Source organism: Archocentrus centrarchus, chromosome 8 (genome assembly GCF_007364275.1).
Source record: "Archocentrus centrarchus isolate MPI-CPG fArcCen1 chromosome 8, fArcCen1, whole genome shotgun sequence".
Lineage (NCBI taxonomy): Eukaryota > Metazoa > Chordata > Actinopteri > Cichliformes > Cichlidae > Archocentrus > Archocentrus centrarchus.
Genome location: NC_044353.1, coordinates 27,990,223 through 28,017,453, shown reverse-complemented (window position 1 = coordinate 28,017,453; position 27,231 = coordinate 27,990,223). Strand labels below are relative to the sequence as shown.

General features: G+C 39.6%; 2 protein-coding genes across 3 annotated transcripts in view; one reads left to right on the top strand and one right to left on the bottom strand.

The window, feature by feature from the left end:
* asic2 (acid-sensing (proton-gated) ion channel 2) overlaps positions 1-27,231 on the top strand; it is a 449,569-nt gene that overhangs the window by 338,176 nt on the left and 84,162 nt on the right. The window lies entirely within an intron of this gene.
* On the bottom strand, positions 17,620-26,460 carry LOC115784740 (uncharacterized). Its single transcript, XM_030736070.1, has 7 exons — positions 26,301-26,460; positions 25,451-25,484; positions 24,018-24,094; positions 21,667-22,650; positions 20,833-20,985; positions 19,951-20,043; positions 17,620-18,668 (listed from the first exon to the last, which is right to left on the bottom strand). The coding sequence occupies exons 3-7, from the start codon at positions 24,048-24,050 to the stop codon at positions 18,348-18,350; spliced, it is 1,584 nt and encodes a 527-aa protein (XP_030591930.1). The 5' UTR covers positions 24,051-24,094; positions 25,451-25,484; positions 26,301-26,460; the 3' UTR covers positions 17,620-18,347.

Genomic DNA, 27,231 nt, shown 5'->3' with positions numbered 1-27,231 from the left:
GACACATAGACAGGTTGGGGGCATGAACACATTTATCCTGCTCCGAGATCTGTAATGAAACATTCAATCTAATGCCATCATCAAATGCCTTTACCTGCAGACATGTGCTGTTTAACTGTGAGAGGTCAGTGTTTACTCAGGCTGAGCTGTAATGCAAACACTTGAGGCAGAAAAAGACAATGTGAGTGTTTAAAGCAATCTCTATTGTATATCTGAACCTGCTGAATTCATTCTCAGCGATGGCATTGGTAGGATGGTAATGATTTTTGTTATTCTTTTATATCCATTAATGTAGACGAGCTGGAAAAATCCATCTCCATAACTCTTGGTGAAAGTCTGCCTCCGTGTCTCTCCAGCCTCGTTAACAAGACACACGGAAGCCGCGCTGACTCTGTGGCGTGTGTTGAGGCGTTCATCACAGGAAACGACCTCCACCTCCGTGTTGATTACTGCTGTAACTTATATCCAATTTTCCAGATGCACAGCCTTAACTCATCTGTTCAGCAGGCCCTTCTTGCATCTCAGCTACGTGGAAGCAGCATGAAGCTGAACGGCCCAGATAACCTGTTTTATTCGTCTGAGGAAATAGCAGCTATTATGTTTCCTCTTTATGATCCGTTCTCAGTGTGTCATTCTGGGAGGTGAGGAGGCTCCCAGCAGCAGGTTTCTTATTCAACCACCTGCCATTCCCAAAATCACACTTCTAATTAGCCAAACGTTAAGATTGGCCTGAGCACCGCAGAGGGTATAAATCTTATTTAAAAGCACATTAATAAGATGCATCAATCTCATGGGGATTAAATATATCCTTACCCACAGAGCACAGCATTCGTTGACTAGCAGTTGTAGCTGGATTTTATAATCATCTATTTGAAGCATTATAATATCATGCTCCTGCTATTATAACTTGCAATTCACTGAGAAACACAAATAAGAACTCCTAAGGGTCCTTACATAAATATGCAATTTTTGTTTTGAACATTCAGCAGTACATGATCAGAATATCACCGACTTGTTTGCAGAGAGTAAAGACAATAGACTGCACCTTCACAGCAACTGTGATTGTTATGCACTAATGTGTGCAGCGCAATTCTATCTTTAGGCCTTGTCTGGGCTCTTATGGTAATTTAGCGTGCGTATCTTGTCCAGTTTTGCAAGCTAATAAACAACAGCATGGACTGTGAGCACACAGAGTGGGACACATTTGGTAATCTGCAGATTTTCTTGTAAACATTCCCTACAGATACATCTGTCAGAATTATTGGCTTCTGCCCTTGTTTACCCGTAATGGTCATGACTTGCGTCTGATCACTAGAATGTCAGGGGAAGGCCACTCAGACAACAAGCTACATTAATTCAATGAGGAAATATTAATGGCTTTTTTTAATACAGTAAAACCTATTCCAACTTCCTTATCTAAACATATGCCTCATTAGTCATTTTCATATCAAATTAAACACTCTTTAAACAGAATGCTAAAGGTAAGTCACATGTAGCTGTCATGGCAGAAGTCTGTTCCTCTGGCAGCTTCTGCTGGAGGTTTCTTCCTGTAAAAAGAGAGTTTTTTTTTTTTCTTTTTCCCACTGTTGCAAAGTGTTTGCTCACTGGGGGTTGTTTGATGGTTGGGATTTTCTCCAGGATATGGTAGGGATCTATACCTAAAACAGAAATGCAGCGATTGCAGTTTTCTTAGCTGATTCAGATTTTTCTCTGTGACCTGTCGATAAGAAGTGTAACTAACAGCACAATGCAAAATATTATTTTAATCATAGAAGAAATTATTAAACTTGACTATTTTCCCTAAACTGTGGTAAGTTACAGGATCTTCTCTCACTTGAACAGCTGAAAACAAACTGCTCTGCTACTGGAAAAAGCTACAAATAATTACATGAAAATGAGTGGCTGTACACCCATATACTACCTGACATATTTTACCTTATCAAACAAAAGCAGTTGCAACAGATTTACATAACAAATGTAAGGCACTTGCATAATTTCCCATTATTTCTATAAATTCACCAGATAACAAGACATTGACCCTTTTCTCTTTCTTATTCATCTCCATAATTTTTCTCATAACTGCTTTGATCCTTTGTTCATACCAAGGCTGCTGGCTTGTGTCTGGCTCTGCGCTCTGGATAACTTTAGATTTAACCACTTTTCCGTTGTTAGCCTCTTTAAAATGTCCACATTCAGCTGCACGAGGGTGGTTTCAGTGTCTGATTAGGTCAGCCAAGAATGCTGGAAATCTAGTTGGTTGATTTCTGGCCCCAGTAATCAATGGTCAAATTCAAGGGTCTTTGTTTTGCTATTGATAGTATACACACACACACACACACACACACACACAAACAAAAGTAGAATGAGAATGGCACAACAACAAATATTCTCTAATCATGACCTAAACCGTGCACATCACAGTTATGTGATGTGCAACTGCAAGCCCATAAAACAGGTCAGCTGAATAAAATACTGTTGTGTGAAAATATTCCGACAACACAGCAAGCATACAAATTAAACAAACTGAGCTGAAATAACTAACCTAACACACAAGTGAGAAATTATACAGTGCTGCGAAAGACTGTCAAACTGTTTTTTTTATATTAGATAAAGATAACCAGAGTAAATACAAAATGCAGTTTTTAAATGATACTTTAATTTATTAAGAAACAAGCTGCTTGGGGCTGGGGCTGTTTTGCTGCTTCAGGACCAGGACTCGGGTTATGCTCAAAGGTTCGAGACACACCAAGTCAATCTCTGATTGGTTAAAAAAAACAAAATGAAGGTTTTGGAGTGGTCCAGTCAAAGTCGGGACTTGAATCAGATTGAGATGCTTTGGCATGACCTTAAACAGGCTATTCGTGCTGCTAAGCCCTCCATCTGACTGAATTAAAACAATTCTGCAAAAAATAGTGGGCCAAAATTCCTCTACAGCGATGTGAGAGACTCGTAGCCAGTTATCGCGAATGCTTGATTGCAGTTCTTTTTGCCAAGGATGACACAACCAGTTATTAGGTTTGGGGGGCAATTACTTTTCCACATACTAACAGGATAGCTTTTTTTCCCTTAATAATTGAAATCATCATTTAAAAAGTGCATTTTTGATTTACTTGGTTTATCTCTGTCTAATATAAAAGTGTGTTTGATAAGCTGAAACACTGAAGTGTGACAAATGTGCAATAAATTTAGAAATCAGGAAGGCATCAAATGCTTTGTCACAGCACTGTGTACTGGCTGATCAGACCAGCTAGACACACAGAGAAACAATAACCCAAAATAAACAAATACCCCAAAATCAAATGAAATAATTAAAGTGAATGTGTGGCTGCAAGTGCATTAACCAGTGTTGCTTCCTGGTCAGGACTCCCATAGAAAGTTCTGTTGGATTTACATTGTTTTTAAAAATAAAGGTTAAATAAAGAAATAGTAATAGCTTATTGACTCCTTCGTTCAGTGCAGCTCCCGAGGGACAAGGTGAAATGCAATATAGTTGATGTATTCCTCTGCCTTTAAGAAGTTAAGTGGCTTTAGAAGTTTCCCACTTTATCTCTGTGCCAGAGAACTTTTCATATATCTAAAGCTCATTTTGAAAACTTCAGAGCTTTTTATCATTTTTATGCCGTTGTTATTTTTACTCAGCTGCTTCAAATCAGGAAGCATATTTCTGTTCTGGCTGTCAGTCTTGTTTATTATTTCCGGATTTTCACGGATTATCTGGAAAACCCCCAAGACCCTGCAGTCATATTAAATCATATGTATTATAACCTCATTCAACCCAAATACCTTTTTCAATACAGATAAAACTGCAGACGTTACTACATGTACTGCATAAAGTGGTGCTATAAAATTACTGTTTCCCCACTGTGGCTGTTTCTACCCTGACCAGCCACCCAGCTCTGACCTGCAGAGCCCTGACCTTTGTTTTCATCACAGCTGGGCTTATAGTGCTCTTTTCCAGTATGAAAGCAGAGCCATTGAGGCATACCATTACATTTTCCAAGCCTCTGAATCATTTGCAAAGCATTCTGCATTCATATTCCCCCTTCCATTCATTTTATATGATTCATAATACATTGTGCTTTAAAAAAACAGATTTATTAGAAAATATTGTGCTCCTGGTAGCATCTTCGATACTATGTTACTCGAGGTTATTAATCTTGTAATAATGGAGTGGTAGTAATTAACAAATCAGATCCAAGATGATGAAACCAATACTGCTGTTGCAGGGGTGCAATAAAGAAACAGAGTAGAATGTAGGAAAAACCTCGGTATAAATGAGTTGCTGAGTAAATTAGAGAAGAAGAAAAAAGTCAGTTTGAGGTGTATGAGGTGGCCAGTAGTGTATCTGAACTCACAGTGGCATAGCTCTGGTGTCCACAGCTGCTGGATTTTGGCTGGAAGCAAAATTGACTATTTGTGTTATAGTTCAATGCTCATAGCAAGTCCATTGCAGAAACCTTCCCAATATGATTTCCCCTGTGGCAGTATATCCACCACTCCTTTTCTCAAGACTTGAATCGGCTAGCAGTCAATTCCATACTGTATATAAGACGTGCATATCTCTTTACATGTCTGTTTATCTCAGTGGACTCGGAGCTTTAGACACAACCAAAGCCAATTAGTTTTTAAAAAGACTAATCAGTTGTTTTCAGTTAGAGATGAGCTCAGCTGTCTCCAATATCCTCCGAAGGCACTGAGCTCCGATGTGGCAGCCAGAAAGGGCCATGGTGTGTGTCTGTAGCAGCTTGGTCTGACAGACTATCCTCGTCTCCTGAGGCTTCCCTTCAGCATTGCTGGCAGCTTCTCAGGCCACAGTCCAGACCTTGCACCGTCATGATTCAAATATCTCTGCTCATCTTGTCTTTTGCGCTACAAAACCACTTCCTGCTATTTCTGGCACTAGCACACAGATCTGACTCATCCTGACCTGAGCTGCACAGCGTTGATGGAAGCAACTGTTTTTTGGGGTTCTTTGTTTTTTTTTTTTAAGACAGACTAAAAACACCAGCAAACTTGCACATTCTGGATTAAGTGTTGATCTACACTATATTGCCAAAAGTATTCACTAGTCCATCCAAATCAGGTGTCCAATCACTTCCATGGCCACAGGTATATACAGTAAAACCAAGCACCTAGGCATGCAGGCTGCTTTTACAAACATTAATATATTAAACCCTATGGATTAAGAATGGGATGTCACTCAGGATCATACGCGTGTGAAGGCAGGTGAGTGAATAATTTTGGCCATATAGTTTATCTTGGCTAACTGTATCTCTTGTTGGCTGCTATAATATTTGAGTGTAAAAAAATCACATGGAAAACACTTAGGAAGAATTTTGCGCTCACCTAGCTGTGAATGTTTACTGACTGTGCTGCTCACTCCTGCATCTGTTCACACACATGAAAATTTAATTATGGGCCCGAAGTAAGACCACCAGTAAATAAGAAGCTATTGCTGATAATTGTATTATTTATAATGCCACATCGTTGATTTATCAGTGTTTTGCAGAACAGCCTTGAAAAATTGCAGAGGAATTTTTTTTTTTTTTTTAACAGGAGTTTCTTTTTACACCTGGCTGTTTTAATTTAAGAGGTTAGTGCTTTGTTAGGATAAATTAAAGCAGCTGCATTTTCCTTGATATGGTTAGTTTTGCATTTATAGTTCAATCCACTAACTCCCTTCATTTTCTCAAGATTTCTCATATCATTAAAACTGCTTTCTCAAGCCTGTGTAGATATCTTTATGCAAAAATCTATCACATTTTAACTGCTTTCTGCTTTTTTATAATTACCAAAATGGAAAAATACACATTTCCACTACTCTATATCATTGTTTTGTAAGTGGTGACCATGGTGTACCATCTGTTAGAGGTGGCCCCAAAAATATTTTTTCTAGTCGTGCAAACCCCAACACATTGTGGCAACACACATATACACACACATTTCATCTTTTCTGCTTAGCAGGTTTTCTCTAGCGCCATCCATTCATCCATCGATCCATCTGTTATCTAGAGCTGGTTTGTGGGGGCAACTATCTAAGCACAGATGCCTTGACCGCTTTCTCTCTCCTGACTCTGTCTCTAGTTTTTCCTGGGGGGACACTAAGGTGTTCCCAAGCCAGCCAAGAAGCATAATCCAGTGTGTCCTGGGGTTGCCTTGGGCCTAGATATGCCCAAAGCACCTCCCCGAGTTGGCATCCAGGAGGCTTCCTAGTCAGATGTCCTTTTGATGTGAAGGAGTACCAGTTCTAATCTGAGTTCATCCCAGGTCACTGACCATAAGGGTAAGAGACCGTAAAGGTACAGACTTAGATTGGCCAGTAAATTGACGGCTTTGTTTTTAGCCTAAGCTCGCTCTTCATCATAACGGACCAGTGCAGCATTTGCATCACTGCAGCCGCAGTACATCTGTCAATCTCTTGTTCCCCTCTTCTTTTGTGAACAAGACCCTGAGATACTTAAACTCTGGGGCAGCAACTTGTTCCTGGGTACTCCACCCTTTTCTGGCTGAGGACCATGGCCTCAGATTTAGAGGTGCTAATTCTCATACCCGCCACTTCACACTTGACTGCAAACCGCTCCAGTGTGAGCCTGAGGCCCCCAACCAATGAAGACAAAAGGACCACATCATCTGCAAAAAGCAGAGATCAGATTCTGAGGCCACCAAGGCATAAGCCTTCTACCACTTGGCTATGCCTAGAAATTTTGTCCATAAAAATTATGAACATAATGTGACAAAGGACAGCCCTGGTGGAGTCCAAAACCCACCAGAAATGACTCCGACTTATTGCTGGCAGTGTGGACCCAGCTCTTGCTTCAATTGTACAGTACAGTTGTAACAATGGGTCAGACACCCCATATTCCTGCAACACCACATGGAACACGGTCAAATGCCTTCTCCAGGTCTACAAAATACATGGAGAGTAGAGTAACTGCTTCTGTTACAGATGGCATGTCAATGATGGATTAAGGAGGTCCTGCAAGTATTCCTTCCACTGCCTGACTATATCCTCAGTTGAAGTCAGCAGCGCTCTTCCGCACTGTACACCGTATGAGTAGAGCACTGCTTTCCCCTCCTGAGTTGCCTGATGATTTGCCATAAGTTTTGCCACAGGAGGAAGTTGAAGATCTTGCAGACTAGGGCCTCTGCCAGGCATTCCCAGCGCACCCTCACTAGATGTTTAGTTGCACCAGATCTGTGCAGCATCCTCCCCTGCCACCTGATCTAACTCACCAGGTCATGATCAGTTGACAGCTCAGTTCCTCTTCACCCAAGTGTCCAAAACATATGTCCACAGATTTGATGATATGCCACCAGGTGCTCTCCCTTGATCACCCTCCCCAGGTCTGGCTCCAGGGTGGGGCCCGAACAGGGTAAACTGTTCCCTTGATCGTTCTTCCATTGTCTGAATCACTTTTTCTGTGGCTCCTCACCCAGGACCAAGTTGACTTGGGAGTCTATACGAAATGGCAAAAGCCCCCAGACAGCCTAGCCTCTAAACTCCTCCACTACGATAAGATGGTGATTTGTACAGGGGTTTACTGTGTTTGTTACTGACTGATTTCAGACACAGCCATTTTATCAATAGCAGTAGGTTACAGTACAGTATAAAGTTCTCCAGTCTATACTGCGCAATTGAAGTTGACAGCATGTTACATGCCAGCACTTAGTCAGCTGCTGCCATGGATTTAGATATAGAAGCTGTTTACACTATTGCTTTTGTTTTAAAAACTCCATTCACAATACCTGTGGCACCGTTATTATGATATACTGCATTCTAGGCAAAATATGTACAGAGACAGTGATTGCTGGTTTATTGTACAGTGCTATAGAAGAGATGATAGTTAACTCACATGCCTGATGATGAGTAGTTATAAATAAACCTCCATAATACTGACATCTAAAGATTGCTGTTGTTTCTCAGAAGTTATTTTATTGTGTTAAGTTACTTAGTCTAGAAATACAGACCTTGATTCCTGTGTCTGGTTTAGAATCAGGTCAGTCAGCTTCTTGTCTTTGCTCTGCACCTTGATAGCAGAAGAAGTAACAAAGACTGCTTCTTTCTTTAAAGTAAAATCTTAAAGATAAAAGAGACCAGACACAGTGAAGAGTACTCCCCATCCTCACCCTCCTCCTCTCTAACTTCGCAGCCTTTTTATTTTTCGTGTCTCACTGTGACTTACAGTTGTTCCACGCTTTGTCATAAGCATACTTCTCTGCTTAGAGAAATATGAGTAAGCAAAGTCACATCACGTTTTCTTTTTCTTGAGTTGAACCAACATGTACCCTGACATCTCATCCAAACAATGCCACTTAAATATTTTGCAGCAAATTACGTATAATCGTCGGCCACAGTGTGTCGCTTTAAAACACAGCGACAGCTGTGGAGTTTTCTTGGTGAAGGATCTGGAACAGATCTGTCTTTTTGAAGATGTTGTTTTACATTCTGTTCATCATTCATAGAGGGTTCTCACTCATACTTCCCAGGTGGGCCTGAACACTGATTGCCTCGTCCACTAGTGGTAGAAATGTGTGTGTCGCTGTGCATACGTTGAGAACTCGATGTGTCTTCTTTTCGTGGTGTATTGCAAATTCAGGGGGTGTACCGCCTTGTCAGAACACATTATATAAAGTGTGACGTCCGCAGGAGGAACGAGGCCAAAGATTTTCAATGTGGAGCGCTTGCCTTTATGACACGACAAAGCATAGATGCATATACAGTATCAATATTTGTACCTAGCTATTTATATTTTCAAATGGCTGAAAGCAGTATATGCCCAAAAGTATACAGACATCTGAGTGCTTTTTTTATCCACTTGGTCTTCGGCTGTTGTTAATGATATGTGCCGGAGTTGCAGGTAAATCAACTTTTAAAGCTAATGGAATACTGACTGTAAGCCAAGACTGTGGCTGCATTGACTGTAGATGAAATGCTGAACCCGGGGCTTCAAACTGGTACTCCATAAACCACTGGGTTAATACATGGCAGCTAAATCCAACTTTTATATACAACATCAGTTCCGAGCCTAGCTAAAGCTCTGGCACCAGATGGAGGGAAAAAAATCCCAGGCCATCAACACAGAAAAATGATTTGTTCTAGAGCATAAAGGTAATTACTGAAGCACTACCATTGTATTTCCACAGGAATATGTCAAACACGTTGTTTGGCCTTTTGTTGGTTGGAGAAAATAAACAATTTAAAGAAACGCAACTTTTGCCTTCGGGGCAGATTAGAGGTTCAACGGTTAATCGTTTAATTAAGGAAATAGCCTGAATAATGATCAATAATGAAAACAGTCGAGTACTTTTCAGCCTGAATACTAGCTATAAATTTCCTGAAGCTGCCTTTTCACTTTTAGAGAGTCTTAAAATAGTCGGCGGTCTCACGGCTCATCATTATCATTTCTCCCCTCACTGACTCCCTGAGCAGCTTTGCTCTCGCCTTCTTTTCCCCCTCCCACTGTCCTCTTCACTCAGTCTGACTTCATTTCCCCTCACTGTTTTCTTGACGTTTCATTTATTCATACCCTGCAGTACAATATTTTCTGTTTAGGCTTCTCTTTTTTTTTTTATTCAAGTAGATCAAAGCAGATGTTTGTTATAATGATCAGTCAATCCATCAGTGGGTGGAGAACACACCCTAGTGCAGTGTGCATCTGTTTTACTGTGGCTCTTTGGTATATTAAACCAAGTGAGGGGAAAGAACAACGTGCATGTCAATGACAACGATGACAACTGCAAATATGAAATAAATCATAGTCCACTTCACCTTATCATGAGCGCTGCAGGTACCAATCTGTGAGACGCAGTGATTTATTTATTTTTTTTCCACTATTTTGCAGCTGTCACGGTCTCAGAGTGCAGTCTATAATGCAAAGTCAAGAAGAAAAAGGGGAGAATAAGTGGGAAAGACATCTTTTGACTTAAAAAACTTGAGAGGCAACCAAGATGGAACTGCCTTGACACTACTTGTCATCCGATTGAAAGCTTTTGATGTGAAGAAAAGAGAATGGCAAAAAAAATAAAATAAAATAAAATAAAAAATAACTCCTGGCTAGACGCTGAGCCATAGGCTTACTCTGAAGACTCTTGGGTGCATCTCAACTTTCTTCTTATTCCCTGAGCATGGGCATGTGAGTGTGAAGGCAGTACGTGCTTTGTGTGTGTGTGTGGAGGTGATGATACATATAGTCACTATGCTTGTACTTTTATGCTTGGGTTGCTTGTGTAGTTTTGGATTGACAGAGGAAGGCGGAGGGATAATGAGCGCGCCACTATTCCCCTCAATTACAGTGAAGAATGTGAATTGAGGTCACATTGAGCGCTGCTGCAGAAGAAACATCAAAGGCCTTGCTTGCTTCTTATAGTGACTTGCTGTGTGTTTACAGTATAAAACAATGTGTATCCACGAAGCTGCATGGCAATCAGAAATCTCCAGGGACATTTATGCAGCCTGTATGTGTATTTGTCCATGAACTTGACGAGTTGCGTCGGATAAATAATGTTAGGTGGAGACACGATGCCAAAAAAATCCTCCTATTGCATTTGAAATAGACCCGCCTGTCTGAGGCCCTTTGTTTTTTTTGTTTTTTTTCTGTCAGTTGAAACTCATTCCTCTTTCTTTTCCTTCTCATGTGTTTGAAATAAAAAACACCAGCACTACTGTATACAATGTTTAGCAAAAGTAATGTTGGGTGATGAGGTCTGTTACAGTTTTTCCCAAAGGTTTTGGATGGAGTTGAGGCCAGAGGTACACACACACAAAACTATGCAATCACTTAAGGGAGCTAGCTGTGCATACGGGTACAATCCAACAAAAAAAAAACAAAACAAAGCAAAAACCTATTTTATTTTCTTCTAGTCTCCCCTTCATAGTCATCTCTTTGTGCACCTCTGGACTGCTTAGAGTGTGGTTGCTGCCACTTGCACTTGTGCATCTATGAGTTTCCCCACTTAACTCAAACTTAAGTAGAGATCAAATATCAATTTATGTCAAATTTCTGATAATCAGAGCTGTAACTTTCGGCATCACTCAAACACCAGAAAGCAGCTCTGACTTTTGTTTTTAAAACAAACAAATGAACAAAAACAAAACAAAAAGAGCACCTCGTATGGTGGCGTTATCATATTCAAATAGGAAATGACTTTTAACAGACTATTACCACAAGTGGGAAGTGCACTGCTGCCTAAAATATTCTCGTTTGCTGTAGCATTACGACTTTATCTCTTGGCGTCCACTAAACCCATATTCACACATTAGATTCTGAAGCTTGACTAAGCTTCAGAAAACATGTTCCCAGTGCTTCACAGTGCAGTGGCAGTGCAGGAAATGATGGGTGGTGATCTGGCTGCTGCATAGTCATGGAAACCCATGTCATGAATCTCCCAAGGTGCAGTTTTTGTGCTGATGCGGCTTCTTGAGGCAGTTTGAAAGTTGGTAGTAAATGTTGCCACCAAGGACAAAATTATTTTTACACACTGTGTGCTTCAGGACTCAGCAATCTCTTACTGTGAGCTTATGTGGCATACCACTCCATGGCTGAGCTGTTGTTGCTCCTAGGTATTTCCACATCACAATAACAGCCCAATTACAGCTGACAGGGGCAACTCTAGGTGGACAGAAATTTGAGAAATGGACTTATTGGAAAGATGGCATCCTAAGGCATGTTTTAGACTTCTGTGGTGACTCTTTATAGAGCCTATGACATAACCTATATAAGTGGCCAATATCATTTCCAGCATTTACAGTTGTGTGTGGTGCATTAAATGTTAATTACCTTGTGGTTGCGTCCCACCCACAGTACAAACAAAAATAAATGCCAGGACTTTTTCCCCTCCTTGGTCCCTCACTCTTTGTTCTGGTCATTTTTTTTCAAAGACAAATGTATTTGTCACTCAAGATTTTCTACTTCTTTGTGCATTTCCACATGTCCATTCATATGCTTTTGGGAACATCCCTCCAGAGATTTCCTGTCTTTTGGGATTTTGTGAATACCGTGATTATTATTCCTCATATTGAGGCAATGATTGTTATTCTCTGCTTGATAAATTAAAAACTACGGCAAAAAAGTAACCGCAAATGCCCCAGAGGAATCAACGGTACTGAACAGGCCAATCACAATAACTGCTGCGTCAACGTGATGTGTAGTTTTCGGGGAGCTGCATGTCAGGTTACGACAAAGGTTACGTTGCACGGTTTCAGAGAGGTTTGAGAGGTTTCATCATTCCTGAGGTGTAGAATTCCTGCTGAAGCATAAATCTCCAGTAGGACGGAAACACTGAGCTCTTTAGTTTGAGCCACTTCAGTGCATGTTGTCATACATTTACCATTTAGACTGTGCTGGCTTTTGTGAACCTGTCAGTGATAGGTGTGTCAGTTGAATGAAGACATTTAAAACGGGATCAAGTAATCACTGATGTAGTTTGAAATCGTTTCTCTATTTACTGTAAGTAATGTTTTTCCTGAGAGTAGTGTGTGGCTAGTTTTATTGGGTTTCTTCATTATTTAAATGTTGTGCTCTGACAATTAATACGTGAAACAGAATGCATACGCAGACAAGTGCAAAAAAGCATTTGTGTGTTTACTTGTTGGTTTTGTTTGATGTTTGTAAAGTGTTCTTAGGGCATTCCCGGTGTGCACCGGCAAATATGAGTCTGTATTCTGTTTACTTTATTAGTGGCCTCCTCAGCTGAATTCACAGCACTTGGTTGGCAGCAGAGGTCAGGGTCTGCTGCACCTGGATGGGCCAGTGTGGATAAGCTGGAGGAAGTCATTTTGAGACCAGACTGCAATCCCGTGCCTATCATCACATTTGATCAGGCAGAGAAGCAGCAGAAGAAAATCAGAGACACAGAGATATGTGTCTAAAAGAATTTTGTCTTAAAAATGTAGCCTGCTTCTGACCTCACCAAATCATCTTGAGGCTATTTAGTGTTATAGCCTCATCTCCTCAAAAGTTCACATTGTGCTGAAACTCAAAGGGAGTTGTTTTGGTTGGCAAAATGCTGAGAGCAGAGCCGATGAGCCTGAATTCTTCCAGACTAACAGATCAGCACTCTGAAACTAGGCAGCGCATCTTAACTTTTTATTTGGATGAGATTGACATTGCTGTTTTTCTTCATCTGTTTTCTTTTTTCTTCACTGAGTGTGCGTGCAACGGCTGTCCCCCAACAGACCTGTTAAACCATTATCGGTCTTGTCTAGGCTTTTATGTTTGTCCACAGAGCAAGACCAGCATGCCTCTGGGACAGAACTGCTGACTGCCACAAGCTGACAACCTCAACCTAAAAGCTTATCGCCCTCACTCTTCAGGCAGGGATTATGCAAATTAGAGACTCAGGTAAAGCATCAAATGGCCTGGGGGTTTTCAGGGACGGCTGTGTTTCACACAGAGCACCTGACAGTGCTGTGTGCACAATGTGCAAGGTAACCACAATTCGCGACAGTCACAATGCCAAAAATTCACTGTATCAGCTTTGCACTTATTTTCGGTCCTGTATCCATTTCTGTCGGCACTTTCACCTTCCCTTTTAGCCGTTTTTGCATAATTGTGTGATAATGATTTTCTTTTAGCAGAATTACATACTGCTACAAATAATCAGAATGCTTTAAGTTTTCTAGTCAACTTTTTTTTTTTTTGGTGTGGGATTCTTAGAAGGCATTGTGCTTGAGGATATATGAATCGTATTCTTGGTATTTCCTGATAGTAAAATTGTACATAAATGCCAAACTCAAACAGAAGAGAAAATGGTGTCAGAGACAAAGGAGCCACCATAATACCAGGGAGAGGTGGGCTTTATCGATCCTAGACAAGGCAGCTGCCTCTAGTTTCTTGATTATTCCCAAATTCAAGCAACCAGGAAACCTGAAAGACACACACACACGCACGGTAACACAACCATGAGACCTGGAAGAAGACAGCAGCTGCCACAGAGTTAAAATTGCCTGCTTTTTTGGTGTCAGAGGGAACCAGAAAGAAGCGATCATTCTTAAAGATGTTTCAAGTTTTAAAACCACATGTGCTGATTAAATTAAAGGTTCTTAAATCAGCTGTTTCTTTGTTACCAGTGTAAACATGCTACACCAAGCTACATTAAAACAGCACACTACAGAGTCTCCAGTAGTAGATTTGAAAACCAATATAACAACATAATTGCGCATTCCATGAAAATCCATCAGACCATCTGTTTTAATTTGAATACTCAATGAAGCAAGCACTGAAATATTAAGTGAAGAAACCAGATTGGATTTACAGGTTTATTGGTCTCCTGCTTGGATCTCCATGTAGCTGTGATTTGAATTAAACACTGTAAACTTTGTGTTTTCTGTCTGGTTTTCCAGTAGTAAGTGATTTTAAATAAATTAATTTCACTAAGTAGTCAATGTGTTTTCATACAGAGTGGTTTATTTTCTTATTTAGTAGTTTGCTTTCCTTTTATCTTCTTAAATAGTATAGAAAACATATTCCTTCCATCCAGCTGTCCTCGGATAAAATGCAGGATACACCCTGGAAGCACCAGCCTAACACAGAGAGAGAAACAACCACTCACAGCCATAGACAGTTTAGAACGACCAGTTAGCCTAGCATTCACGTCTTTGCACTATAAGAGGAAGTGAGAGCAGCAAGAGACAGCCTCAGCAGGCAAGCGGAGAACATGGAAAATCTCCACAGAAAGGCTCCAGCCAATTAGTTGGTTCAAATCCAGGATCTTCTTGCTATGAACTGAAAGTGCTACCCACTGCATAACTCATAGGGAAATCAGCAGAATGAAAATTTGAATTCATGTTGACATTCATATGCTGTAGAGTGAGATGTGTTCTTAATATTCTCGATACATAAAGGGAGAGTTAAATCATCTTGACTCAGCTGGATGAGAGTTTAGGCGAGAAGTAGTACAGATTTTTTTTTTTTCTCAAAGATCAGACCTTGCTGTTGCCGCTCCAGCCACATCCCATCCCCTGCTGCTGGACTTATGTACTCAAGACGGTGTTTTCTCTAATCCCTGCCTGAACTGTGGAAACACCAATTTAACAAAGTTTACTTCTGTTTTCATAAAGTACCCCTGTTGTCTCAAATTCCCAACACTTTACGCATCATTTTTTTAGTAAATGTTCCTTTTTAATCTCCTCTTAGAAGAAGAGACAATCCGTCCTAATCAAGGATTTGCGAATTTCACACGGCTTCATCCATGTCAGGAGATTCTCCTCAGCTCCTCCTTTCCACACCTCCACATCATTTAAACGCTCCTGGCTAGTTATATTCAAACCACCAGTTTCCGTCATCCTTTTCATTTTTGCACACAGTCACGCAGAAATATTAAATCTCGGTTGGGGTAAATCAAGTTCACTTTGCAGGTGGAGGATTTTTTTGAGATAAGCTTTGAAATGACCTCATTGATTTCGAGGTACCTTTGCAAGAGTAATAAAGTAAATGGTGAAATGTGAAATTAAGCCTGCAAGGGTGGCTTCCAGGAAGGATTCAAGATATTACAAGATATTGATTTTGTATACAAAATAAAATGAAGAAGGACATTAACAGCCACACTGTATGTGAGTTTGTTGTTGTGACTGAGATTAGTTTGTTGTGTTATAAATATTGGGGGGGGGGGGGGGGGGGGGGGCTCCAGCAGTAAAAACTGAAGCGTGACATTCCTCAAATGGCTTCTCAACAACAGCAAGCCAAAAATGTTAAGAGATCAAGGGAAAGATCTGACTGCTTTGCTCCAGGCTGGAACATGAATTTTACAAGACAAAGGCAGTCACTCTAAATATACACAACTGCCTCAGATGAAGCTGGTTCAAAGCCCAGGTCTCCCCTCACTCTGGGGTTAGGGGACTTTGAGTGCATTCTCTCAGACGGCAATTACACCAAGGCTATGCAACAACCCCTAAAGGCTCAACCAGCAGGAGAGTACTGTTAAAGTGAGGAGGTCGTTTTTGCCTAAAAGACCAAACGAGAGCCAGAGTCCCACTGCGCATACAGTAGGTATCCTTAAAGGTGAATTCTATCCTAGTGAAACCTGATTTGTGATCTGATTTGAGACGGATTCATGAGCTTTTTTAGGAAGCTTTGCATGACCTCAGACTTGTCTGTATCAACAGCTGCTTTCACAGTATGTTCCAACAAGTACTCTGACTGTCCACTTCTTCCACTTTCTTTAATGCTGCCACTTAATTTCTGATGAGGCTGCTTTGTGTCTGAGTGTTGGTCCTCATGGATCATAAAATGACAAAAGAAATGTTATGTCTCTTTAAACACGTTTATTTACGTGTGCTATTTTTATCAGATTCTAATCAGGTAATTACTATTTGGTCTAATCAGGTCGGGGCCCTGTAGTAGGCTACTGTCGTGGCCCTCTGGTCTGTGAGTCAATACCCCAATTAAATATAACCTGAGCCTGAACAGCTCTGATTACAAAGTGGATCATTAACATCATAACAGAATTTTTTTTTTTTTTTTTAAGGCAAGCCTGACTGTAAGGCATATTGCAGGTTAAGATAATTGCTAATTTATCATTTCCACTGTAGTTGCTTGCAGCAGTTTACTCATTTTTATTGTCAGTTAGTTTGAGATGTGTTTGATGGAATACTTGTTTGGTTTTTATAATGCAATGTTAGATAAAAGTTTAAAATTTCCATCACAATTTTGCACATTTTAAGTTGGTGTTTTAATTTTTTTTCTCTCATAAAAAGACCACTTTTAATACTCTACAAAATGCAGCATCAACTTTTATCTGAGGAAGTGAAACTGTCATTTATTTTGTATTTATGCTTTAAGATGTATTACATCATATGTGTGGTAAATCTAACTGTTCCAGTGATGGAGCCAAAATTTTCTGCCCATGTAGACCTCTAACACGTGTATATAGAGCTGACATGTACTGCTTTGTCTCTGTGTTTATAGTGTGCAGTAAGCTTATGAACACTCTTAACCCAAATTAGTTGAGTTTACTAGAAAATCGCGTGGAAACTCGTTGCCTTAAACCATTCTAGTTTTTACACAAAGATGAAACTAAATATGTTTAGTAGTCTTTACTAAAATTGATTACCTCATATAAATTTCTTCCCATTTATGTGAGCTAATCAATTTTAGTAAATACTACTAAACATGTTTGATACATTGTACTAAGGTTCTAAGTTAACACAACTAAACATGTTTAGTAGTCTTAACTAAAATTGATTACCTCATATAAATTTCTTCCTATTTATGTGAGCTAATCAATTTTAGTAAATACTACTGAACATGTTTGATACATTGCACTAAGGTTCTAAGTTAACACAACTAAACATGTTTAGTTTCATCTTTGTGTAAAAACTAGAATGGTTTAAGGCAACGAGTTTCCACGCGATTTTCTAGTAAACTCAACTAATTTGGATTAAGAGTGAAAATTACTTTTAAGCTAAACTGTAAAGCAAATAAGCAATTTAACATTTAAAGCTATTTATATTTTGTTAATATAATTAATAACATTTCCTCTTACCCTCTTCCTATTACCCTTTTTATGTTCAAGTTGTATTGAATGTAACACTAAATTGTAAAGAGAATAAATCAAATACATTTCAACATTCCAATATTTTATTTTTGCAGAATACTTACGCAAAAGACAATTTTAACTGTAGTTTGTCATGTTTTTCAGAAGTATAAAAAAGTATCAAAACAGTAGCCATTCAAAAAAAAGTTTGCCATACAAAAGGCAAGTAAAAATAGGCATATGTGCTTGAACTCAATTCTAACATGTTTAGAGAAGGAATACAAATGCAGCAGCATTCAACAAAAATATTTGCATCCTTTTGAAAAAACTGGACACCTTAAAATAGGACACAATCTCCAACTTGGAAAATGAACAGATCAACTATGTTTAAGGGAAGATTTTGCATGTTTTATGTAAATGTACAGTCTGTGTTGTTAGTAAATGTAATCAACTGAAGCAATAAATTCCTGTGCTGCTATTGACTGAAAAAACCTGTAAAATAAGCAGTAATGTTGCTGTTGAGGAAGAATTACATTATTTTGAATTTACTGCTTCAAATGACTACATTTACCATCAACACAAACTGGACGTTTACATGAAAAGTGCTGAATTTTCCTTTAACTGTATCAACTAAATATTACTATGGAGCCCTGAGCATACACTTCTAAATCCTGTTTTTTAGAGTACAAGTGGCTGGACACTGATGTCTCTTATAACACTGTAAGCTGAACATTACAAACTTTCTTAAGAAATAAAAGTTGTGGCAGTACTGCTGCACTGAACTGCATTAGATAAGAGCAACTTTATCAACTCCATCTGCATTGAGTATATTTTCAACCCCCTGACTGTTCACTGACAACACACAAGACATTTCGTTACATCGCAAGCTGGTTTTTCAATGTTTGTAACTTTGGTTTTAGTTCAACGTGGCCCAGCTCAAGAAATACCTGTTGGATGAACTGGAACGTGAACTTCATAGAAATGGGGTAACTGAGATGCATTGCATATGCAAGTCCAAAGAGAAGACACATAGCTTTTGGCAGGTCTTGAATGTTGTCCATCACCACTTCTCCCTCAATGACAATTTTTAGTGAGGCTGGACTGAGATGCAGGGAGGATGAGGGCACAGCACCTTCAGGTTCAACAAGGAGGATCCCAATGTCAATGTTGCGGAAAGAGTCATCATCATCTGAGTCCTTTATAAATGACAAGAGCACAACAGTGATATTTCAGTGACCATCAATAATTGATAAAAAAAAATAACTTCCACAATCAAATTGAAATTTCTGTCATATCTGTTTTATCATGCTATGCAGCCCTAGTTTCCTAGTGTAAATGTTGAATGAGTTGGAGCTCCACAAAAGAACATCTATCCAGCATCTTCATGTGCTAGTGCTAAGTGGAACAATACCTTATCCTTTGAATTGTTTAAAACTATGCTCACAAGTTTTCTTCAATCACTGGAACTGCCATCTGTTTTCCCACGCCTGTCTGTCTATGCCCAAATCCTGACATGAACCCAACACAGCATAGCATAAGATATAAATTAAGATATATATATAAAAAAAAAAACAAAAAAACTATCCCTTTAAAGTGGGTTGCATGAGGTGCTTACAGATGGTCAGCATACTTACCTACAGTAGATGGTGGTCAGCCTTTCCCCACTTTGGAGAAGCAGCAGGTGGATCAGTGTAGGTAGATAAGCAATGTACTGCTGCAACTTGTATTTTTAGATAAGTCAAAAAATTTATATCAGTTTTAGTGGACGCATACTATTTTCAGCATCTCAAACTGCTGTCCAACGGACCTATCTGACTAGAAAATTAAGTTACAGCACTCTCTTCATGCCAACCAAATGCCATAGGAAAAATTAGTAATTTTACCTCACAGAACACAAGAGTTGTTAGTCTAGCATGTCCTTGATCCTTAAATGTGTGCTACTGTGTGATTTTAGTGAATCCAAACCAATCAAATAATAACACAATCGAACAGACTGAGGCAGCAGTAGAAGAGCCGTTCCTCTGTTCAGCAAAGTAAACAGATTTTGTCTATGAAGTTTGGCAGGAGAAATCTATATACAACTTATATAAAAGTAATTTTATGTCAGAAGTCTGACTGACAGTAAGGTAATGCAGTGAAAATATTCTGTGTATAGTGTACATTTCACTGATCTAGATTTTTTAGGTGGCTAAAATAATGTTGTTATAAACACTGATCACAGCAGTATATTGCTTAGTTTCCTACACCAGTACCTCTGCTGCTTCTCCAAACCGGGGCCGTGTCAAATGGCACTTAATTCAAGTAATACACTGACTTTGGATAAATAGGTCATACAACACAGCTGCAAAACATTATTGCAAAGTAAATATTAAAGAATTTAAAGTATTTCAAAGACCCATGAGAACCGTGTATAAGAGTGAAAATTCAAGATTGAGTTGTTATTGTTCCTTTAGGTAGTCTTTAAGTAAAATTACTTACAAAGGCTGGTTTGTAGAAGTCTGTGGGGTTGTCACCAAGGATAACAGGAAGTCCTCTGAGCACCAGTGTTCGAATATCAGTTGGCTCTGCAGTCTTTTGGGCAGTAAAATGACAAAAATAAGCAAGTAACTAAGCACAATTGATTGTATCAAAAAATATAAAGTCCCCACATCTTCTTAAGCATCGTTATTACGAATGTACAATATATCGGCATTAACATCGGTATCAGCCAATATTAGTCATTTGTTAACATGTGAGTATTGGTCCGATAAACAAAACTGGGCCAATATTAACAACCCATATCTATTTCCATCTTCTTGTCATTTGATTCCGGACGGGCAGGGGAGGAGGTTGGTCATGTGGTATTTGTTTGGTCATGTGACAGCAATGCAGCGCAAGATTGTGAGGAGTTCATCTGAAGCAGAGAATCAATGTCAGCTGTGGGATTGTTTTGTTTTTTCCAAGGTGTCGAAAGGGTAGTGAAATATATATATTGTATACATTATCAGTTATCTGCCATAACAGCAATATTAATATCGGGTATCGATATCATCCCACATTTTAATATCAGTGCATCCCTAATGGTAATCAAGGACTTTTGAAGGCACATTCCCTAAAATTTAAGAAATACATGGCTCATGGTTAATTAACCCACTGAGACAGTAACACCCTTAACACTGAGAAGAACTAGCAGGTTTTACTGAAGTTCTCTGAAAGTTTAAGTGAAGTTCAGAAACTCAGCCTTGTTTTTCCATCCCTAAATTCAAAATCTTTTAATCATTTCAACAATCTATGTGAAGCATGAAAATAAATACAGTTGGACTTAAAGCCAAGTCATTACATGAGCTGTTGCACACAATGCAAGTGATTAATAGGACCAACCTTTGTTTGTTGGGAAAGCTGTGTCAACATTTGGCCAATGTTCCCTCTCTTGGATCGAAAAATCTCGATAAGACGAGGACTGTGCCGATCAATGCTCTCATAGAATTCCTGTTTGAGATTCTTGCCAACAATCCTGTTGAACTCCATGCATACCTGCAAAATACAGAAAATGCTCCAATATTACATCTTTACAGCTAATAACTGAAGGTGGAAGCACCAGAGTGAGGACAGCAATAAAAATTGCACAGGTGTGGACATGGTCAGCTGTAAAACACAAAGCCCCCTTCAACTCACTCACTTAACACTTTAAATTTGGGGATATTTCAGTTATTCTAGTCAAACTTCTTTAACAAAAACTTTGTACCGCACACAACACAGGAGTTGCTTTTCTACTGCCCTGATTGTTTGTAGTATTGTGTTACTTTTGTGTAGCAGACCATTGCTACATATAAACAGACTATTAATATTTTGTGTCAAATTATATATTTTTGTTGGCAAGTAACCTTTTAATAAGCAGGATAGCGTACCGTGAATAGGGAATTAATAGATGATAAACCTCTTCAGAATAATCTGAAATCAGAGTTCTGCATCAGGGTGTTGATTTCACAATAACGACCAACTCAATATACAATATTCCTTACCAAAAAAAGATAAAGGCAGCTGTAGATAGCAACTACCATGTCCTGCATGGTAAAATTACTTTTTTTTTTGCTGACAGTGGGAATGGCTAACAGATAAATATTTTTAGGTTTTATAAAGGCAGTTTCCTAAGAGAAACACAGACACATATTTAAAAAAAAAAGTTCTCATTATTTTATTCATGAATGAACTAACCTGATCTTCTGTGAAAAGAGCAGGCCAACGTTCCACCATCTCACATACGGCAGGTTCTGACTCCACCACCTCTTTTCTTCTCAATGCAAACGTCAGATCCATCTTCTCTTTTACAAGCTGTCCATTTGGTGTTCTCTTCTGCATTTCATTAACCAAGTCTTTGCGGGCACCCTCAAGGGCTACCTGATTAAATCCGTCTGGAAAGTTGGGTAAGAAGTTGATCTCGCCTTTCTTTGCCTTCTTGATGTTCTTGTTGGCTGGTTCTCCTTCAGTTGAATGCCCTCCTCGTTTCCCTGCATTTACTGCTACATCAAGGCACCCTGATCTTCTGCGCTTTGTTCTGTAATTAGCCATTTTAAATTTTAGACTATTTTTCCAGCCGCTACAGCGACTGGTTGAGCCTCGCTCCTGGAGAGAGGGGTGCTTGCTTATGAGGGCTTGTGCAACACTTTCGAACTGAGCATTATTTGGGTATGCTGTGTAACTATACATGCTCTCTGCCAATCTTTCAAGAATCTCATGTTTCAGCTCTTTTGTTACTTTCAGGTGCGTACCATCACGAAGAAACTGAAGATCTGCTTGCCTAAGTCTATATGCTACATCAACAGAAAAATCTGGGATATCAAAACAATCTGGCCACTGTTTCTGTCGCTCCTGCGAGGATGTAGAGAGGATCTCTGTATCTGCTACACTGGGTGTGCCACTCAAAATTTCTTCAGATGTTGAGACAGATACCAACTCAAGTAGAGGGATGACCTTGACTGTTGGTTTTTCAGGAAGATCTTCGATATCTGTCAGATTGCACACTTCATAATTGAATTCAGGATCTTGGTACTGGAGACTGAAGTTGAAATTAAGTCCCAGTGATTCTTTAAGCTTGCCTATCAAATCCTCCACTGTAGTAGGTCTTGTATTCAGAACAACCTTTCTTATATCTGTCTCTGTGAAAATTACTCTCAAGGTCATCTTCTGGTGTGCTGCCATCTTGGAAATAAAAAAAATAGCTTATTAGAAATATATACACAAAGACATAGATATTCAGTTTAACATATGGCTTATCAAAAAAGATACAAAATTACCAATTAGGCTTACATTTAGACTCTATCCAGAGCAATGCTAGTACTGACTACACTTGTGGTTTCTCAACACAGAATATAGCGAGTGAGTGTCACTGCTGAATTTTCTCCAAATCTGTATGCTGACAGAGGGAAAACATCATTCAGCTCTTTTAGTTCCACCACACACAAAGAGGGATTTGCGCTGCCACAGAGTTCAAATGATCTGAAATGTTCATGGTACCATGCCGTCATTGTATTGCACACAAACAAGATCTCTGTGTTTATTGCCACAATCTGCTTGATCTGTTTGAAATTTGGGAGGCCTGAACATGAACCGACAGAGAGTATCATATCAGCACAATATCTAATTCCATCTACAGAGACTGATGATGCAACCAGAACCTTTGTAAGCTGGGGTACTCTCTTGCAGAAAACTTGTTGGACATTCTCGGGGAAAGATGTGATCAGTGCTGTGGTAACTTTGTCCAGCTCAACTGAGGGCTTGAAAAACGAACTTGTGTCCAAACAGTAAGCCATCATTTTCTGATGCTTTACAGCCAGTGTAAGTGCCACATGTCTGAAGTTGTGTGCATTACGAATGACCCGCTTGAAGAATTTATGTTTTCCCTCGAAACGCATTGTCCAGACATCTGACAGTGGGCCAAATGCCTTAATCATCTCAGGATAATGCTCAATGAAGTGGTGTTTTGGACGCAATTTGAAATTTGGGAATGTAGTTTGCAACAGTTCTCTGTGTTCTGACACTTTGCAGTCAAAGAAATGTATAGACTCTTCAGTGTGCCTTGTTGCTACAGCCAATTCAACAATATCTTTAAGGAGCATCAGAACGTTCCAGGCATCGTCCCCTTCAGGCACTTTATGGCCAATGAGAAGTGGGAGCAACCTGATTAGAGCCCAGTTCTCATGGCCATTTCCACCTATGGTCCCTTTGGTAGAGAAGCCTTGGGCAATAGGCTGAGGCTGGTCAGTTTTGTCATGAAAAGCATATGCAAAAGATTTGATAGCATGGTTCAGTGTTTCTAATGTGAAATATTTCTTAGAAATCAGTTCTGAAATGCAGAGTGATAACTCAACAGGAACAACCCCTTCAAAAAGGTCGTGTAGGATGTCAGGGGGATAGCCACGAGCAACATGAAAGTGCTCCAGACTGTCAGTTAGTACACATCGTCCCTTTACACCATACTGTTTTGCCAAAGTGGGATCCTGCTGTACCTCCTGTACCTGTTTGTTGTGAATGTCTGCAGTTCGGGGTTCAAAAGAGCCCGAGCTTACCTCCTTGTCTTGGATCTCACTCCTCGTTGCCATGCAGAACCTGCAGAACTTGTCCACTCCAAAGCTCTCAAAGAATCCTGCAAAAGAATGAGCAGCCAAGTTATCAGCAGCCACATACAACACTGTGCCTTTGACACATGCTCCCAACTTCTCAACATATAGGCCATCTTGCTCCAAAGAAACCAGATCCTGGATCAGAGGATGAAGAAATTTAGCATAGCCATATTCTTTTACATCAGAGGCTTTACATAAAAGAGCAAGTTGAATGGACTGGAGTGTGGACCTATATTTTGATGGCACATTGGCAAGCACCCAATACACTGCACTCATTTTATGTTTCTTCTTAGATGTCCCTAATGGATTGGACACTTCAAAATCATCTGTGTAAAGTCCAACAGCGATTCTGAATTCCTCGCTGTTAAGGAGGCCATTTCCTTTACAGTACAAACCATCTCTGTATGTACTGTACTCATGTGGCACATGTTTTTGTACTGGAAGAGCTTTATCTAAAATGTCTGCCCTGTTCAACATTTTCTGTAACATGGCATTTATAGGAACATATACAGCACTAGATTTCTTTTCCCTGGCAATAAAGTACTCAACTGGCATAACCACATCAAAGTTTTTGTTTACATATGCTGCTCTCCTTTTAGAGGTTGATAAGGAGCCACCCTTGCCACAATACTTTAGTATGATATTGCTCTCTGAGGCAGCCCTGACTACCTGTTTCACAGTTGAATCATCTACATCTGTGTGTAGCTTCAAAATGTCCTTGACTGAATTGTGCAGCAGTGGTTGGGACAGTTCACTTAAATGTAGGAGCTGTTGTATAACTTCATCGATAGAACTTTGTGGAATGTGGAGGATGGTTTGCATCTTTAAAAAAAGAGCAGCTAGGTTGTGCTCCAACTGTTTCCCAAGATCATGATGCTCTTCATTGCTGGACTCTTCGCTGCCTTCTAAATCAACAGTGTTGTTTGGGGGCCCATGTTCCTCTTCTGCCACTTCATTGGTTTCACTACCAGACACTATTTCTGGTTTGAACATCTTCCAATTGCCTGTTCTGTGCTGTTTACTTCTGTGTGCATTGAATGTGGAGTACACAGTAGTATGAAAGTTACACCCATTATATGGACAGTGGACTCTGTGATTAACTTTTAAATGTGTACTCCGCAAGTGAGTGATAAAAACTGCCTCTGTGCAAGCAGCAGAAAAATCACAGGACTGACAGTGAAAGGTCAGTGTTTCACACAGTTGTGCATCTTGGTCTTTCTGGTGAATTTTGGATAAGTGGACCCTAAGTGCACTGATGGACTTAAATGTGCATAAACACTCTTGGTGTAAGCAAGGAAATGGTACAGTTCTGGTGTAGCTTCCATGTTTTAGCCTGTAATGTTTTAAGAGGTAACCCCTTTTCTCTGATGTAAACTCACAGTATTTGCACTTCCACTGCATCTTCACACGGACCTGTAAGAACAAAAAATAATAAAAATTTTAGCACACTTGTCCACAACCATGTCATCAGTGATCAAGGAAATATGGTACTTTGAAATACTGTCTCCCTTTGAAATTTCTGTTCTCAGCCTGAAAATTTTGTTTTCCCATTTCACATTAGAGTTAAAATATTGCCAAATGAGTTAGGCTTACCCTTCTGTCTGCAGACAATTGACAGGTTTAATAACGTTTCTAACTTGTTGTCAGTTCTGTATTTTAAGAGTCTGGAGATCAGAGGTGGAGAAGAAGAACTGGCGATAACCTCAGCTTCAGCTCTTTAGTCATACAAGATTTCAACCTTTGTGTCCGACCATTACATTTCAGTACATACGAAACCGTATAGAAAAAAAACGTGGACTAGGTTAACACAAGCACATGCTGTTACGAACGATGTGAAACGCTAAGCTAACGATAGCATTTAGCTGTCTTGACACTACTGGAGCGGCTTTTTCGATTAAAAAAAATTACCCTCAGAGACAGGATACACTCGGCTTAAACTTGGTGTAATAAAGGTTTATTTCAGCAAAGTACATCTCTCCTAAAGTAACTGTCCGTTATAAACTGAGACTCGTCAGTATGCTAACACTAAGCCAATGCTAACATTCGCGCTCGCCACTCCACTCGCGATATTTAACTTCGATTCCAAAACCCCTCACTTTACCAAAGTGTCGATAATGGTGGCGGTAGGCTGTAACTATAATTTTCAGTTATATCTGCACATGGAACTCAGCTATCTTTTAAGCAAAGAAATAGCTAGAATTATTTAAAATAGTTATTCTTCACACTTACCAGTCAGGAGTCGTTGAACTTGCCACGGTGCATGTTGCAGCAGGACTGAGTTTGAATATGCCCCGCCCCTTCACTTCAAAAACATAATATCTTTAGTAATCTCTGCTTAACAAGTTCATTACACTCTATATTTGTGTAGAAAAGTACAGTTAACTAATTTGATTTAGTAATGGGACAACATTTTTACCAAACACGAAAGAATAAGTAATGATTACTAAAACGTTTAATTACAATTAATATCTGGGTTAAGAGTGAAGAGTGAAAGGAGGAATACGGGAAGAACAGATAAAGAAAAGTAGGTCAGGGGAGGTTTATGAGAAAATAATCACGCTGTTTAAGTTGTATGATAAGCATGTCTTCTTCACATCAGTTTTCATCTCTAAGGTTGTCTTTATGTGACAGAATAGCTGCATTTGAAAAATCACTGAGGACAAGAGCTTCAAGATGACAGCTTCAAGATGAAAAAAATGCTCAGCACAAGAGAAAAACAAAAGTATACAAATGAACAGCAAATGTTACCCCGCTGCAGGCTGCTCTGTCAAAATTCAACATGAAGCAGGTCATTTCAGGACAAGCCCCACCCGTTTGTTTCTTTGCAGTGTTTAGGTCTGTCAGGATCCTGTTTCACTCTGAAGAGAAGAGTTTGTTCCGAACTTGTACGTTTTAATTGATTCTTTTGCAGGTTCAGTTGTACTGTTCATTCACACCGGCCTTATTTTACAGCAGCTGCTGCTGCAGCTGAAATCAATGACGAAGACTTTAGAAATTATCGATTAGAGAATGTTCTCACAAACCTCGCGCATGCAAGTCCGGAGTGGATTTATTCTGATTAGAGCTAAAAAGAAGTCAAACCTGTGCAGCGGTCCTCCTGTGCCCTCTGAAAGAGGCGAGATCTCAGCCTTCGTGCGTTTCCATCCTTTCTCTTTCCTGT